Genomic DNA, 16,138 nt, shown 5'->3' on the forward strand with positions numbered 1-16,138 from the left:
CCCTTTCTGCCAGGTGTAAATCTGTCTTAAAATTTGTCATTACCTGTCATTTCCACAAAAGACCAAATTACATAATAGTTTGGTGAAATGAGAATTTTATTTTTCATTTAGATTTAAAAATAAAATAAAGTTCAGGGGTGGGTATTTGTTTACATTTTTTGACATTTTTCATAGATTTGTATTCTTTGGAAGTGAAATATTCCAGAAAAAGCCGTAAGGGTCACATGGGCAAAACCTGCCAATTAGCGATTCTTATACATCTCTGGAAAACATTAAGAGATCACTGCAAAATGATCAGACGCAAAGAAAACATGTTCATATTCATTTAGAAACAACAATACTGATGTTTTTACTCAGGAAGAGTTCAGAAATCAATATTTGGTGGAATAACTGGGAGGTTTTCAATGGGGTTCAGTGAAATGGTCTCATTTTTTCCAGAGCTGTAGGTACCCGATAACTACTGGTTCTTGTTAGGTATTAAAACATCGATCAAACTGTAAAGTGAAACTCATATCAATTAAAAACATCTTAGCCATATGATACAAATACTATTTTTGTGTGTAAAGGGTCTTACATAGAGGTCGTTATATATCTGTAAAAGAAACAAAGTGAAAGCAGAAAAGTGAATTAGAATGGCATGATCTGCACTTGATCACTTATGTTATTTTTTAAAGTTTATTAGCTAAAATTACTGTAATGTAAAATGAAAAACATTAAGATACATTTCTTCTAGCTGTAACTCTTAACATTTTTTGGGAAAATGTGTCATAAATAAGGGCCTAAAGTAACAAATTGCAAAGGAGTAGCTAAAAAAACGTTGGTGGTGGAAACTCTTTGTTACCTCAACAGTGGAGCAAAGTTCTGCGGACAGCATCTGTAACAGAAACATAACAATCAAGTTCCAGTCATTTTTATCCATCATTTCGTTGATTTAAATAAAATATGAGGTAAACCAGAAAAAGTCAAAGGTGCTGATAATGTTGCAAAAAGATTAAGAACTCCATGTTGGAATGAGTGGATCATAGGACTTTATTGGTGATAAACCAATAAATCAGAAACAGTCCTTTCATCTCAACGGTGAGTAAAAACAGAAATCTGCATCAGTGAACTGAATTTTAAGTCACACCTCTTCCTAAAGTTTGGAGTGACTCTACATAGGTTTCAAAGAGTAACTGCTATGACGTTCGGGAGTTATTGGTTATCATTTTATTAATTTTCATTGGGATTGGAGCTCCTCTAAATACAGTTTTGTTCAAGTTCTGCCGGAGATGGGAGTTAAAGCTCCGTCTCACAGGGGATTCCGCCAGACGTTCCCAGCAGACCCTCACAACATGTTTGGGCCTGCCAGGTCTGACCGGCTTCCTCCCCCGCCACCGGAGCCAACTCACCACCAGGTAGTGGTCAGTGGACAGCTCCACACCTCTCTTCACCCGAGTGTCCAAGACATGCGGCTGCAGATCCGATGAAACGATGACAAAGTCGATCATCGAACCGCGGCCTAGAGTGTCCTGGTGCCAAGTGCACATATGGACATATGAACATGGTGTTCGTTATGGACAATCCGTGACGAGCACAGAAGTCCAACAACAGAACACCGCTCAAGTTCATATCGGGGGGCCGTTCCTCCCAACAACACCCCTCCACCTCTCACTGTCATTGCCCACGTGAGCGTTGAAGTCCCCCAGCAGAACAAGGGAGTCCCCAGTAGGAGCACTCTCCAGTAGTAAGGACTCCAAGAAGGGTGGGTAATCTGAACTGTTGTTCGGCCCGTAAGCACAAACGACAGTCAGGACCCGTCCCCCCACCCGTAGGCGGAGGGAGGCTACCCTCTAGAATACTAGATTTACGTGTAAAGGTTCGTACGTCGCGATCGCTTTCTTCAGATAACTGTAAAAGAAACAGAAGCAGGAACGGAAAGTTCATTAGAAAGGTATGATCTGCATCTGATCACTTCAGTTGCTTCAAATTTATTGGTAGAAATCACTCTTCATCTAAAATACCAAACAGTAAGATATATTTATTCCAGCTGTAACTCTTACTTAGCATTTAAGTTAAAAAATAATCAATACCTCTGCATCACAAACCACAACCTGAAAAGAAGAGAGCAGATGGAAGAAAATCAGTTACAAGGACAATAATTAACTATTTCTCACAAATATTATCCGGTTCCTGCCACAAACCTGAGGTTAGGGTATTATGAAAAGAAGAATTAACCATTACTTTAAAATCCTTGAACCTTCCAATAATCTCCTCAGATTTCAAAGCTTTTAAATTTGTATTTTACTGTAGCAAAGACAATCAAAAATCTTAAAGAGCTGACCTAAATCTGATCATGTTTCCTTTAGCAATAAATTGCCAAGTGTCCAGAAACATTTCTCCAGTTTGGCTATAGCTGCACTGAAAACATGGGGCGTCTCACGAATCAACTCTTGGACCCTTTGTTTTCTATTCCCACCCGCAGATCAAATGTACACTGAGTTAAGTTAAAATGGAGGCTGGTGCAGCTGTAAAACAAGTATTTTAAAAATAACCACACAGATTAAACCTCAGCGCAATGTACTCATAGTTTTGATCATTTTAACAGAAATATTTTCACTTTTTCTTTGTCCTCAGGAAGACTCCAGTTGATGTATGGCAAGAAGTCCACATCCTCCTCTGCGACCAGCTTTGGGATGTCTGTGATGCCATCATCTGCCTTCTCAGAATCCTAAAACAGGAAAAATTACTTTGGTTTGATTCATAAACAACTCTGAACATGGCATGAAAACAAACAGACCCTCTCTTCGATGGCCACGAAGCTGGTGAACTGAGACAGTATGGAGAACTCTTTGCTCAGATCGATGATGAAGGACTTCAGCTCTGCTTTTTTACCCTGAAAACACAAAAACAGGAGTTTCAACAAAGTTTAACTCTGATTTGAGGTCAAAGGTGACACGCATGCTGACCTCGTGTTCAGCTTCGGTGATATCAAGGTTTCCATCCTCGTAGTCTCTGATCAGGGCTCTTGCTGTGAGCTTATGAAGAAACTAAAACAACAAATCAGTAGCTGAGGTTGAATGTTTTTCATATTTCAATGTGTTTATACAGATAATAAACAGAGCCTTACCGTTCCTCTGGTCTTCTGCAGCTCTGTTGTTGACACCATGGTTTGAAGCTCCTGACCACGTAAATCTCCAAGAAGAGTCGCCTGCATGAAAAATCACAAATCTGATCAATTTTTTTTTTAATCGTTAGTTGCAGTCAGTTCATGATCAACTCAACTCTCCTTTGTAATTTCTCTGATCATTGATCAACCTAGCCCAGCAGGTAAAGCAGAGAAGAAGAACCGGTTGAATACCTGAGTGCAGTGGGGCACAAAGCCGTAAACCAGCGTGTGGCAGTCGTTGAACAGAGCGTTCAGCTGCTTCGGGGCTTGAACCGGAGGAGCTCTGGGGTTGAACTGCTGCCACTTCACAGAGACGGAGCTGCAGCCGGGAGACGACATGCGCTTCACCTGGCGCTCCACCTGCAGCCATGTGTTCAGGTATCAGAACGTCTCCAGTTCAACTGATAAACACTCAAATTAATCTTCATGATGAATGTTTTCCATGCAAAATGGAAAACATGTGGAGAACTCTACGGATGAATTAAACTCACTTTCATTTTGGGTCATATAAAGATCATGAATGTTGAATGCAACATGGGCAACCACCCAGGGCGGTATCTTAAGGGGGACCTCAACTGCCCACAGTCACACTGTGATTACGACTCAAACTTTTGCCCAATAGAAAAGTTGGATGCGAGTTTGTCATGTGAATTAGAAAGTCTCACCTTCTCAGCCCAGGTGTACTTCGCTTTAGAGTCAAAAAACTCATAAGCTCCGCCCCCTGCCTGAGCCAGGGCTCTCAACATGTGGCGATTGGCTGTGGAGCTGAAATGACAAACACAGCCACTTCATCTAGTTTGAACAGAAACTAAACATGAAAAAGAAGCGAGGGATGAAGACCTTCCTCACCTGAAGCCGCAGGTGAAGAGGCGACTGTGCTGGACGTTATCTCTGAGCAGCTGCAGCGTGGCCGCCGCGTTCTGGATGTGGCCGTCCGACAGCAGCAGCAGGTTTCGCACGCCGTCGGACGGCGGCAGCAGGCTGAGAGCCCGGAGAGGCCGCCACAGCTCAGTGCTGCCCCCTACTGAGGAGCAGCTCTAACAGCAGACAGAAGAGAATTACTGGTAAAGTTTGGAAATATATTTTAATTCCAAGTAGAACTACAACTAATTATTATTTTAGTAATCATTTCTTATTCTTTTACATTAATCATTTATTTCATTTAACCACTTTAGTTTCTTTATACAATATTGGAAATACAATAAAAGTTGGAAATAAAGAAATAATTAAATTCTTTTTTTAAATAAAAAAAACAAACATTTTATTGCCTAAAATGCGATAACACAGCATTCCTTTAGTGTACGCTTGGTTATTTATAGCAAAAAATATATTTTTGTTTAATTACTACCATTAATATGTTTCTGTTTCAGCAAATTGTCTTTTTTACAGTTTGTGTACTCTAGTTTATGATTAAACAATGACTGAAATTAGTTAACAATTATTTCAATAATCGATTAATCACGATCAATATAATTAGTCGTTCAGCTTTAATTCCAAAACAAGAAATTATAAGTAAAAGGAAAAAAATAATAAAATAAAAACACATTCCCATATTCAGACTGAATATTTCTTGTTTTAGGTCAGTTAGGTTTACCAAAATTATTAATATTTATGAATATCCCTCCATTTAACTCAAATATTTTGAACTGTCAGAACCTTGCAAAGTCATGACATCATCATCTAAATGCTCAAGTTTTAGATTTTTAAAATAATTTACAATCCAAACAATCTGAAAATAATAATACAAAGTAACCTAAAATATAAATATTTGTGTCTGATTTAATGACGGGCTATAAAATTTTGATTTTTATGCAATTGATATAAATATCTGGTTTCAACGTTAGTTTGAAATATAGCTAATCATTGCAAATAAAACCAGTGCATTTTTAAAAAAATTAAAGATGCTTAAAATAAAACACCTTCAAAAATAAGGCATGAATTTGTAAAATTTTTAGCATTCTCTCCAAATAAAAACATTGCTAATGAGTCTGAACTCACCTTGATGAACTTCTTGGCTTCAGCTTGAACCTCGTTGAGTTTCTGGGTCGTCAGGAAAGCTTCTGTGTGATCTGAAAACCAAAAACAAGACAAATCAAAAAACAAAGCCAGGCTGACGGAGAGAAAATGGTGGATGCTCCTGAATATAGTAACCAAATAAAGCAACACAAGTTTTAAATTAAGAGGTGAAAAGTCAGACGCAGAAATTAACTGGAGGGAATTAAGATATTTCAGCACTATTATCAAATATAGTCTGTACTTTCCTACCGAGTCATTTTAGCAGCTTAGAGGACAATTTCAAGTAACCAACAGGGTCCTTCTTGCAACTTTTAAATTATTTACAGGAGACTTTTAGAAAGTGCACTTTGTATGTTAAAGTTTACATGAAATTCTCCCAGAAATTCTTGAAAAAAGTGACCCTTAACTTCACGGAAAGTAACCTCCAAGTTCATGGAAAGTAACCTGCAAGTTCGAGAATAGAAATCTAGAAGTCTTAGGAAAGAAGCCTCAGGTGAAAGAGAGTAACATGTAATTTCTTGGAAAGTGCCCTGCAAATTCAAGAAAAGTAACTTGAATGATGGAAAATAACTGGTGTGTTTCTGGAAATCAGAGTGCAAGTTTGGGAAAAATCTGTGAAACGTACAGCTGTTTGAGGATTTGATTTGGTTGTTTTAAATAATATCCAAAATAAAACAATGAGTTATTGTATTCTAATCAGTTCTCTGCTCTTATACCAACCTGTTCCAAACAAAACGATGTTGATTTTGACGTCGTTCTTCAGGTTCTTTAAAACCTGCAGGGCGATTTTCTGGGCCAGCTGGAACGATTCCCCCTTCATGGACTCAGACGTGTCCAGCAAAAGAACAACTTCACTGCCTTCAGAGCTGGAGTCAAACTCAAAGTTTGGGTAGAAAACCAGCATGCAGGCCTGCAGCAAAGTAGAGGGTTAATTCACTTAGTGTGGAGTGCCACAGGGTTCAGTACCGGGACTCTCTGAAAACAGATTGGTGTGGAAGAGGGAACGACAAACAGACCTGGCTGTTCTTGTCTGGGTGTTTCTCCACCCACATTCTGGGAAGATGAACCTCAGAGAGAGTGACAGACATCTGGAAACCATCTGACCCCATGACCTGACCCGGCAGAACACTGATCACTGCCTTACAGTCAGTCCTCTGGAAAACAAAATACAAACAAAATGAATTACCTAAAAATAAGAAACAGGTAAACAGTAAAGATTCACCTCCAAAAAACAAGTTTTAGATCCTAAACTATAAAAATACTAAACATGAACCCAGAAAAACAGATTAACTTGCAAATTACGTAACAATATGCAGATGATATGATTGTTTTTATTAAAAATGGCACCTTAATTTTGACTTGATGGGTGATGCAGGTCAGGCTAGAGATCTCAAAGGGCATCTCCACCGACATGTCTAACGTAAACTCTCTGAAGACCAAAAAGAGCAACAGTCCATTTCTTCACATTTACTTAACCAAACAAAAAGGTTGAAGGTTAAATAATCCAAATCCAATAAGAAAACAGATCAGCAACATCATGAGTTTAAAAAAAACTATATTCAATTATTCTCACCTCGCTGATTCATTGGCCACACAAACCTTCTCCACAGAGACCTGGTGGGTCAGAGAGCACATAAAATGATCTCCGTTTAACAATATCAAGGTTTTAATGTAAAATTATTCCTAAATTGACTAAATAAAATGATAGTAATATCCATTCCTTTTTAGAAATAAATCACATTTACACTTAAAATTTTTAAGACCCAGGAGAATAAAAAACAAATTACAAGGCATTTTCATGTCATTTGCTTATTCTTTACTGTTGTGTAACTGAATTTATGTCCTCAAGTTTCTCAAAACTTCAAGGAAAAAGAGTTGAGTTTCTGAGAAGAGATCAAATCTAGTCAAAACAATGTAGGTTAGTTCAAACCGCCCCACTGGAAATTGCTCAAAAAAGAAAACAGGAGGTGATTAGACTCTTTGTAACACAATGATGCATAAATCATGTTGCTGCCCTGGGATTTCTGTTTTACAGTGTACTACATAGTGAGACTTGACTAATCATTGACAACTTCACGTTCGACGGATATAGGTCTCATGTGACGTCACACTTCCGGAACTTTGTAACTGGCCGCCATCTTGGAAGGTATCAGTAACTAACTGTCATGATAGTTGTTATAAAGTTGCTATGACAACAACAAAAAAGCCACAAGCTAAGAATTAGCTCTTGACTCGTTCCTATCTAACTTATAAACAATATAAGTACATTGCAACTATTACTCTATTTTTGAGTAATAGTTGCAATGTACTCTATTTTTCGCACTACGCTTGCCTACCAAGATGGCGGTTGAGGGGCAGGATCACTTCCAGTTCAGACTTGTGGGAACGATGTATTCTAGATAAGTGCAACAACACATCATTCTATTAAGTTTTGTGCTTTGCTGCCACACAATGGCGACTATTTTTTTTTTTTTTCTCCGAAGAGTTTTTTTGCGGCGCTAGTGGCTCGTATTTTTTTGACAGTAGGCAGACAGGAAGGAGGGTGAGGAGAGGGGGGAAGACATGCGGCAAAGGTCGTCGGGACCGGGAGTCGAACCCGCGACGTCCGCGTCGAGGACTAAGGCCTCCAAACGTGGGGCGTGCTAACCCCCAGCGCCACCACAGCACACAATGGCAACTATTTTGAAAGAATTTTCCTCAAACTTTTCTAAAAGCCCATCAAATATTAGCCCCGTCTCTGAGCACAGGCTCCGCCCCTTACTTGTGTGGTCTGGTTGAGCGCAGCGCTTTCCTGCCATGGAGCCACGCTACCCGGCAGGGAGAACAGGATGCTCCCGTCTCTGACCACCAGCTCTGACACAAAGGTCACCTTAATGAGGACAGTGGCACCGGGCGGCAGGTTGCCCACGCTGATGGTGAACACATCCTGCAGAGAAGAACCAATCAGAAAGACTGGGATACGTTCCTGAAAACATCAGATGTTCCTGGACATACAGGAGCGTCCTGGTCCATGAGGTACGCTCCGTGGCCTTTGGCTATCGCCTGTTTGTACTCCTTACGAGCCGTCTCCTTCTCCTTCACCTGAAAACAGCAGCAGAACGGTCAAATTAAAAAGCAACCTGGGCAGCCATTGGACCTCCATTCTACACCACATGGATGCAGTAAGTGATGCAAAAGAGCCCCAACCAAAGTGAGCAAGAACCAAATGCTGAGTTCATATCCTCTAAAAGTTGTACATTATTTTTTGTAGGCAGACATTGGTGATTGGTTTCATAATATTATTTTCTTTAAAAAAAAACTTTTTTTGAGAAGGAGTTTCAATTAGGACTTCTACTAACAAATATTTTTGTATTCTGACGATTAATTACATAAATTCTGCAAATTGTACAAAATCTGAAATACATTAAAAATACAAATAATTAAATTATTTTACTTTTGTTTAACTTATTCTCTGAATACGTTAAACATTTCCCGTCCCAAAATGCAGGAACAGCATTATTTTAGTGAAGATTTGATCATTTGTAGCAAATAATGCATCTTGTTATCATATCTCCTACTCCAACATTTTTTTAACAATATGGCCAGAAAAAGATTTAAAGAGGAGCAGCAAAAGCAAATGAGATGGATTAGCTATGCATGTCAAAAAAACTTATGAAATAACTTGTAATAAAATGTTTTTCAGCCTAAAATGAATCAATTGATTAACATATGACCAAATTGATCCATTGTCAGCGCTGTCCAGTTGCTTTCTAAATTAGGTTGCATTTATCTAAATATTTCGCTTCAGATTACCTCTCCCACCACGTGCTTCCCATTGATGAAAGCTTCAAATCCGCACACGGCAGCTGAGTCGTCCAGCGGGAAGACGTACTTCGCCTCAATGGGCACTGAGCTCTGATTGGTGTATTTCTGGAAGATGATGACCTGACAGAGGAAAAAATCTGAATCAGATCCAGAACCAGGATTAACGCGTCACCAAGCTGATCCAGGTGTTTCTCTTTCCGACCTGGGAGAGCAGATCCATCAGTTTGCACTTTACATGGACGGCCTGCAGGGGGAGCTGCTGGCCTGAACTGTCCAATAGTCCAGCTTTAACGTCCTCCAGAGGGTTCTTCACATTTTCTAGATCTTCTTCTACATGTTCTGAAGTGAGACCTGAGACAGAGTGGCTTGTCAGATGGGAATGTGTTTGAAAGCAGAAACCACACATAAGCTTTCTATTTTATTTTTATTAAAACTTAGTTGATGAAATCACTAGATTTAATTTTTAATTACATTTTTTTCCAGAAGCTGGATGGATTACTAATTATCTCAGGTCAATGCTTGCTATTAACCCACAGCAGAAATACACTAAGGCGTCTTAATTACTAAATTCTTTATAGATACATGGTTACTGCAACATTCACTTAAATCAGGGGTGTCCAAAGTGTGGCGCAGGTGCCTTTTGTGGCTCTCTGAAAGGTTTTGAGTGGCTCCTCTATCAAAATTCTTGTAGAGTAGCAACAAAAATATGCTATCATGGCGACATATTGCCAGTATCTGCAGCTCACCTGGGTTCTTGGCAGACTCAATGGGTTCTGCAGTCAGGTTGATGTCCGGACTGAAATTCTTCTGCTCGTCTCCTTCCTTTCTGAACTGAACTACATATTTTATCTTCACTTGGTCAATAGAGTAAACCACATACTCGTCATCCTGCAGCGCAGTCAGAAAACAGCAATCAGTTTCCTCAAGGTGCAGCACAGCTTTAACATGCTGAACATGCGATGGATATGCAGCTCTTCTGTTCCCACCTCAAAATCAGATGTAGTTTTGTTGGTTCGTCTGACTCCATGAACGCTGTGGTAGCCTTCAGGAGCCTCGGTCAGAGTCTGGTCTCTCTTATAGAGATCCTTACTAACTCCCAGAGCCACATCGCAGACCAGCAGGAGGCGCGATCCGTCTGTTTCACTGGGTTTGGCGTACTTCAGACTGGTGCTGAGAAAACAGAGAGAGCCTAGAGCACAGAGGGCTAACCAGAACATCTGAAACTGTTCTAACGTCGTTGTTTTCACACCAATAAACATGCAAGATGGATGAAGTTTGTTTACAAACCAACCTCAAGGCATCACCGAAGTAAATCCCGCTGCCAAGGTTCCCGACGTCCGTTCTCGTAATCCCATGATGCTCCACTCCCACATGGGGAAGCAGCAGACCTCTGAGGAACCAGATAGAGGGTCAAACTCGTGTTTTCACACTTACATGAAACAAACGATGCCAAAGTTAACTGTAGCATTGTTAACTAACTAAGCATAAGCGTTAGTTCTGTTAAAGCTCTAAACCAACACTGCATTTAGTGGAAGCTAATGTTAAAGCGCTACACCAATCTCATATTTGGTGGAAACTAATGTCAAAACATAAACGTATGTTTATTCATTTTAAATAAATTAATAAAATAATATAGCTTAATATTTTTTAGCTCTGCCCACTGCTCACCTGGACATGATTCCTACAAAGTTGCTGGGGCTGGATGAATGGAGGAGGGGTTTAACGTTCCCGATCTCGCTCTGAAACGTTTGAAGCTCCACCGCTCTGTTGACCCGCATGATCTGCTGGATCTGCACCGACCTGAAAACACACAGAGATGTTTGTTGTCTTGTTTCCAAAAAGGTTTATGTTGAGGATCTGTACCTTTATTTATTGTTAATTTGTTAACTTGGCTGCAGGTTTGTGTATGTGTGTGTAAATATATGTAGGTGTGTAAATAGGTATATATTATTTATGTATATATGCAGGTAGATGCGTATGTATATATGTGTGTGTATATATTACTTTCATCTGGTTCAGGAAATATTATTATAACTATTATTATTATTGTTTTTTTTTGGAAAGGACACTGGAAAGAGGAAGACTATGTATGCTATGAATTAATGAATGGAAAAGGGGTATCATTACATAAGTTAAACTTTATCATACTCCTTTTCAGACTCAGTCACTGAATAAGTGGAGTATTTACATGTACTTGAGTATGTAAATTTGATAGTAAGGTATTGTATCTACACTTAACATGAAAGTTTTTATTATTATTATTATTATGTTTTGTTGGTGGAATGTTTGTCTGAAATAAATTACCTGTCAGCCAGCAGGGCGGCGACGTTCTGAAACACTGAGCTGCTGCGGGGAATGGCTTCGATGTGGCAGCGAAGAGCGCGGTACTTCCCCACGGAGGACGGCTTCGGGTCGTTCAAGGTCATCTCGCTCACATTCAGAACATCCCGGATTAACTGCAGGAAAATCAATCAATCAAGTTAGCCAAGCATTGGTGGCCTGCAGGGGGCGCTAGCTAGAAAGATGGAGGGAAGAGGAGAAAAACAATTTGCTGCGATAAATATTAAATAAGTCACAGTAATAAATAAATTAATTAATTGACTGACAAATTGAAATAAGCCCAATAATTTCTATTTGCATAAATTATTATTTTTCTCTCATTCAACCAAAATCTGGGTTACAAAAATGAGATTTTAGTTGTCTTAGGGCAGGCATGTCCAAAGTCCGGCCCGAGGGCCAATCACGGCCCGCGGTCAGATTTCATACGGCCCGCAGCTTCGGTCTTATAATGTATTATTTATGGCCCGCCTGCACCGTGAAACAGAATAAATTAATCATAAAACTTGAAACTGTAATTCCTCCTTTCACCAAATGGTGGCAGCACCACTTTAATACTATCAGTCTGCCTCCGTGCAGCGAACCGCTCTCCACTCATTTCTGCCATGGCCACTGCAAAGAAAACAAGTTTACAGTGAGGGCCGCCGCTTTCAAGAGAGATGGGAATTATAATACTTCTTTTCTGAAAATCAAGGCAATTGTGCTTGTCTAATTTGTGAGACGGTTGCCTTGTTTAAGGATTTCAACGTAAAGAGACACTACCAGACTAAACATGCTAACACATACAACAAGCTAACAGGAAGTGACCGTGCTGAAAAAGTGAAGCAGCTCCAAGCTGCACTGGCATCACAACAGCGATTCTTCACGCGGGCCTGTGAGTCAAAAGAAAATACCACCAAAGAAGCTACGATGTTAATGTTAATAGCTAAACATGGCAAACCTTTTACTGAAGATACATTTATCAAAACTGTGTTATGAAAATGGTGGAGAACATTTTGCCCTGAGAAGAAGCAAGAATTTGAGAAAAATGTTTGCCTGGCACGTAACAGTGTGGCACTGAGAGTTGAGGACATGAAACTGAATGTTTTGAACGGCAATGTCTGTCACTATCAGCAGTGAAGAGCCAAAAGAACATTTATGCACCTGGATTTATGGCACTTATTTTTATTAAACTCTTGAGTAAGATTTGGTTATTACTGTTGATGTTATGAACCTGTACATGTGACAAACTATACTTTCTGAAAGATATTGTAAATGACAAGAGCAAAATTCACTTGTTTTAAGATTTAATAATAACAGACAACTTTGCATTACTTATAACTCCTGTTTAAAATGTTCTTGAGGCAAAGATATTTTTAAACTCATGTAAATTTAAGGTATTTCATACAGTTTGTTCAATGTTATCTGACTCTCCAGATATGAAAGAAAAGCAGAATTTGGGTTTTTAGAGTTGTTCTCGTCTGCCTGAGTGGCTTATATTTGGTTATTTTGTCATTTGAAAAATAAAGATAATTGTGACAATGAAAATTGTTTTATAACGGTGTGTATTTGCATGAAACTTTTGTAGTTAAAAAATGTCCGAACAAACTATTGGCCCCCGGGCATCTTCACTTTATCAAATCTGGCCCTCTTTGCAAAAAATTTGGACACCCCTGTCTTAGGGCCTCCAGTCACTGCAAAATCTGTTGGACAGTTTATCGTCCAACAAGATTTGTTATCATGACAGGCTTGATATTAAATATTAATTATTTTCTTATAATAAAAAGAGGGGATTGTGGTAAACAATTTTATTTTTTACTCCACCATAGTTGCCCTTTGTCACTGATTCTGCATCTTTGAGTGCCTTGCAAAACGCTTTATAAATGGCTTTTTATCAGGTAATGTATGACACAGACATCATATTAATAATGTCATAGAATATTATCTGAAAATAAAACTGTCCACTACACAACTCATGGCCAACTAAAATCAAAGGACATGAGGCAGCATTTAGAATAAACAAATGTAAAAGTTATTAAACAGAAAGAAAAATACTTTCTAATGTTGATGTGTCTTTACATATTTTGTAGCATATTCAGCCAGAAGCTAATGCTAATCAAAGTGTTTGGGAATCTCTGGTGTAAAAATCCCACCATAAAGCTGTGCGTTAGCGGTACCTGACAGAGATCCAGCTTCTGAGACAGAAACCTGGCTGTAGGTGACTGAGGTCTGGGCTCCCGGTGAGGCAGCAGGGTGAAAACCTCGTCCAAGAGGGACGACGCCTCTTCCTCGTTTCCCTCCTTCAGTTTCCTCTGAGCCTGAAGCAGAAGGCCTTCAGCTCTGCTCACCTGAAACAGCAACAGATTCATCAGGACGGAGCCTCGGATCTGACCCTGATTTGCCTGCAGATCAGTGCAAACCCACATCGTTCAGGCTGAGTCTGGAGATGGGGACTCTGAGGATGTTTCCAAGGCAACCGAGAGCTTCAGTCCACAGCAGCTCCACAAACGCCGCTACGTCTGGGGACAACTCATCGGAGTTCAGTTTCTCCTCCAGCAGCAGCTGAAGGTCATTCAGAGAGAAGATCAGAAACATCAAGGTCAGCAGGTGATTAAAGGTGACCTATTCTGCTTCCTGGAACAGGTTAGGATCATACAAAACATGTGCATTACACTTTAATGCGCAAAATCGTTCTGTGAAAATGAGATTTTAGTTGTCTTAGGGCCTCCTGTCACTTTAAATCCAAAGAATCTGCTGCTGACCACATCCCCCAACTCAACATTTACACTCAAACAGGAAATTGGCTGCAAACAGATGCACAATTCAACCATACATCTTTGAAAAGCAGAAGTGGAGCCTCCTACACAACCAACAGGAATGCAGCAATAGCTTTTGGTCAACAACAAAATTCTTGTCTTTTCCATCAGCCATTGTACAGAACACACAGCAATGAAACCAGCTGACCAAATGTGCTGGAGGTTCTCTTGGGTTGCTAGGTGACAGGAGGAACTCTGATGGGGTTGCTAGGTAATGAGCAGCAACTGCTGATTTGTGACTATATAGTCAGAAGCTTTTTGAAATGCCTCATTTTCAAGACACCAAAAAACATTAACTCATTGCCAAAAAACTGATTTTTGTAACACTTAGAAGCAGTTTAGACCCAAGTGCAAGAGCAAAAATGTGCAAAATGTGATTTGCACAATGTTGTAAATTTAGAATAATACTGCCGATATGGCAGATAACCGATTTAAATTATGTGTCATGGTTGTTTGAAAAAGCAGGGAGAGGAGGCACTAAATGTTGTTCACCCAGGGCACCTAACAGGCTAGGACTGCCCCTGCACAATGCCACATGTGGTGCAGCGAGTATCAGACCTGCTGCAGGGGGGCAGAGCCCAGGTGTGGCGCCTCAGCAGGTAAGCTGCTCATCCTCTGCAGCTCAGAGCGCTCCAGTTCTTCACTCAGCGCCTTGTAAACGTCCAGAGCTTCTTCTGAAGTGGACAGGAACACCAGCCGATCCATCACAGCTGTCTTCTGTTGGAAAAACCATTTAAGACTGTTGTGTTCCAAAATGATTTTAAGGAAAATCCAGGAGACAAAAAGCAGAAACATTTAAGAAAGAAGTCAGGAACTTCTGATCTGATTCAGCTTTTGCTAAAAAACTGTTTCAAAGACACCAAATATTTGGATCATTATGCATCTGTTGTACTGGAACACTGAAATGAGGAGAAAAATTTATCATTTTACTACATATGCAGGATTAAAACAGCCATTACCTTATCCAAATGTCAAATTTCTTTGTTTTAAAATCCTATTGAAAATATTAATTTTGCACACATGAGCCCTGACAGTATGATGGAGAATTAGGATCATGACAACAAATAAAACAATACGATATTGAGAATAAAGCCATAGAATAACAAGAATAAAGTTAAAATAATAAGAAAATAGAGCAATACAAGAAGAAAGTCAAAATAGTTCAAGAATAATTCATAGTAATACCAGAATAAAGTTATATTTTTAGAATAAAGTTGTAGTATTACAAGAATAAAGTCATAGTATTATCACTGTGTGGTGGTAATTTTATGACTTTATTCTTTTACTTTATTTATTCTTTACTTTCTTAGCACGGCCCAAATCCTCCGTCATACTGACTGAGCAGAGCTTGTATGACGTCTTAATGGTTTCCATACATAAACATAATATAATGTATAATCTTTATATATGTCTTAATGGTTTCATACATAAACATAATATAATGTATAATCTTTATATATGTCTTAATGGTTTCATACCATTATACATAATAGAATGTATAATCTTTAAATATGTCTTAATGGTTTCATACATAGACATAATATAATGTATAATCTTTAAACATGTCTTAATGGTTTCATACCATTATACATAATATAATGTATAATCTTTAAATATGTATTAATGGTTTCATACCTTCGACACCACGTCGTCCTTCAGGTATCTGGCCACACGATAGCGCCGTCCCTGCTCACCTTTGGCGCTCTGCAGCTCCAACACGCAAAACCTGCTGCCGTTCTCCTGCAGACAAACCTCCATCAGTACGAATCCCAGCTTCAAAACAAAAATGGAGGATAAAACTTCTCCCTCACCTGTCCGAAAACGGAGTACTTCGCCACCTGGAAATCATCGGGGAATGCTGGGAGAGCAGAATCCGACTCTTTGTAGATTCTGGGTAAAATACTGAGTTGAGGGTTAAATGACAGTTTTAATTTCTTGCTAATTATTTACTAGAAACTCTGGGTGACTAATTCCAGCCTCAATATCGGTAGTTTGATCTGCAGTGTCTAATAAGTTAACAAGAGAGCTCACCGTCGCCCTG

At 39.3% G+C, this 16,138-nt stretch overlaps 1 protein-coding gene across 2 annotated transcripts in view; it reads right to left on the minus strand.

Moving 5' to 3' along the window:
* parp4 (poly (ADP-ribose) polymerase family, member 4) overlaps positions 1-16,138 on the minus strand; it is a 39,803-nt gene that overhangs the window by 20,930 nt on the left and 2,735 nt on the right. Inside the window, exons 5-34 of one of the 2 annotated variants that reach the window (XM_028022153.1) lie at positions 15,909-15,987; positions 15,733-15,837; positions 14,656-14,814; positions 13,706-13,843; positions 13,459-13,629; positions 11,270-11,421; positions 10,634-10,765; positions 10,257-10,355; positions 9,952-10,135; positions 9,712-9,853; positions 9,168-9,316; positions 8,954-9,085; positions 8,156-8,242; positions 7,923-8,087; positions 6,735-6,775; positions 6,509-6,590; positions 6,178-6,315; positions 5,882-6,071; positions 5,144-5,214; positions 3,995-4,182; positions 3,811-3,910; positions 3,338-3,505; positions 3,107-3,187; positions 2,946-3,026; positions 2,777-2,872; positions 2,597-2,707; positions 2,070-2,090; positions 1,864-1,887; positions 842-874; positions 575-592 (exon numbers count right to left, since the gene is read on the minus strand). In XM_028022153.1, coding sequence (XP_027877954.1) covers positions 575-592; positions 842-874; positions 1,864-1,887; positions 2,070-2,090; positions 2,597-2,707; positions 2,777-2,872; positions 2,946-3,026; positions 3,107-3,187; positions 3,338-3,505; positions 3,811-3,910; positions 3,995-4,182; positions 5,144-5,214; positions 5,882-6,071; positions 6,178-6,315; positions 6,509-6,590; positions 6,735-6,775; positions 7,923-8,087; positions 8,156-8,242; positions 8,954-9,085; positions 9,168-9,316; positions 9,712-9,853; positions 9,952-10,135; positions 10,257-10,355; positions 10,634-10,765; positions 11,270-11,421; positions 13,459-13,629; positions 13,706-13,843; positions 14,656-14,814; positions 15,733-15,837; positions 15,909-15,987 — 3,337 coding nt within the window. The remainder of the gene's footprint in view (positions 1-574; positions 593-841; positions 875-1,863; positions 1,888-2,069; positions 2,091-2,596; positions 2,708-2,776; positions 2,873-2,945; positions 3,027-3,106; positions 3,188-3,337; positions 3,506-3,810; positions 3,911-3,994; positions 4,183-5,143; positions 5,215-5,881; positions 6,072-6,177; positions 6,316-6,508; positions 6,591-6,734; positions 6,776-7,922; positions 8,088-8,155; positions 8,243-8,953; positions 9,086-9,167; positions 9,317-9,711; positions 9,854-9,951; positions 10,136-10,256; positions 10,356-10,633; positions 10,766-11,269; positions 11,422-13,458; positions 13,630-13,705; positions 13,844-14,655; positions 14,815-15,732; positions 15,838-15,908; positions 15,988-16,138) is intronic. The other variant, XM_028022154.1, reaches the window with a different exon arrangement.

Source organism: Xiphophorus couchianus, chromosome 7 (genome assembly GCF_001444195.1).
Source record: "Xiphophorus couchianus chromosome 7, X_couchianus-1.0, whole genome shotgun sequence".
NCBI classification, from domain to species: domain Eukaryota; kingdom Metazoa; phylum Chordata; class Actinopteri; order Cyprinodontiformes; family Poeciliidae; genus Xiphophorus; species Xiphophorus couchianus.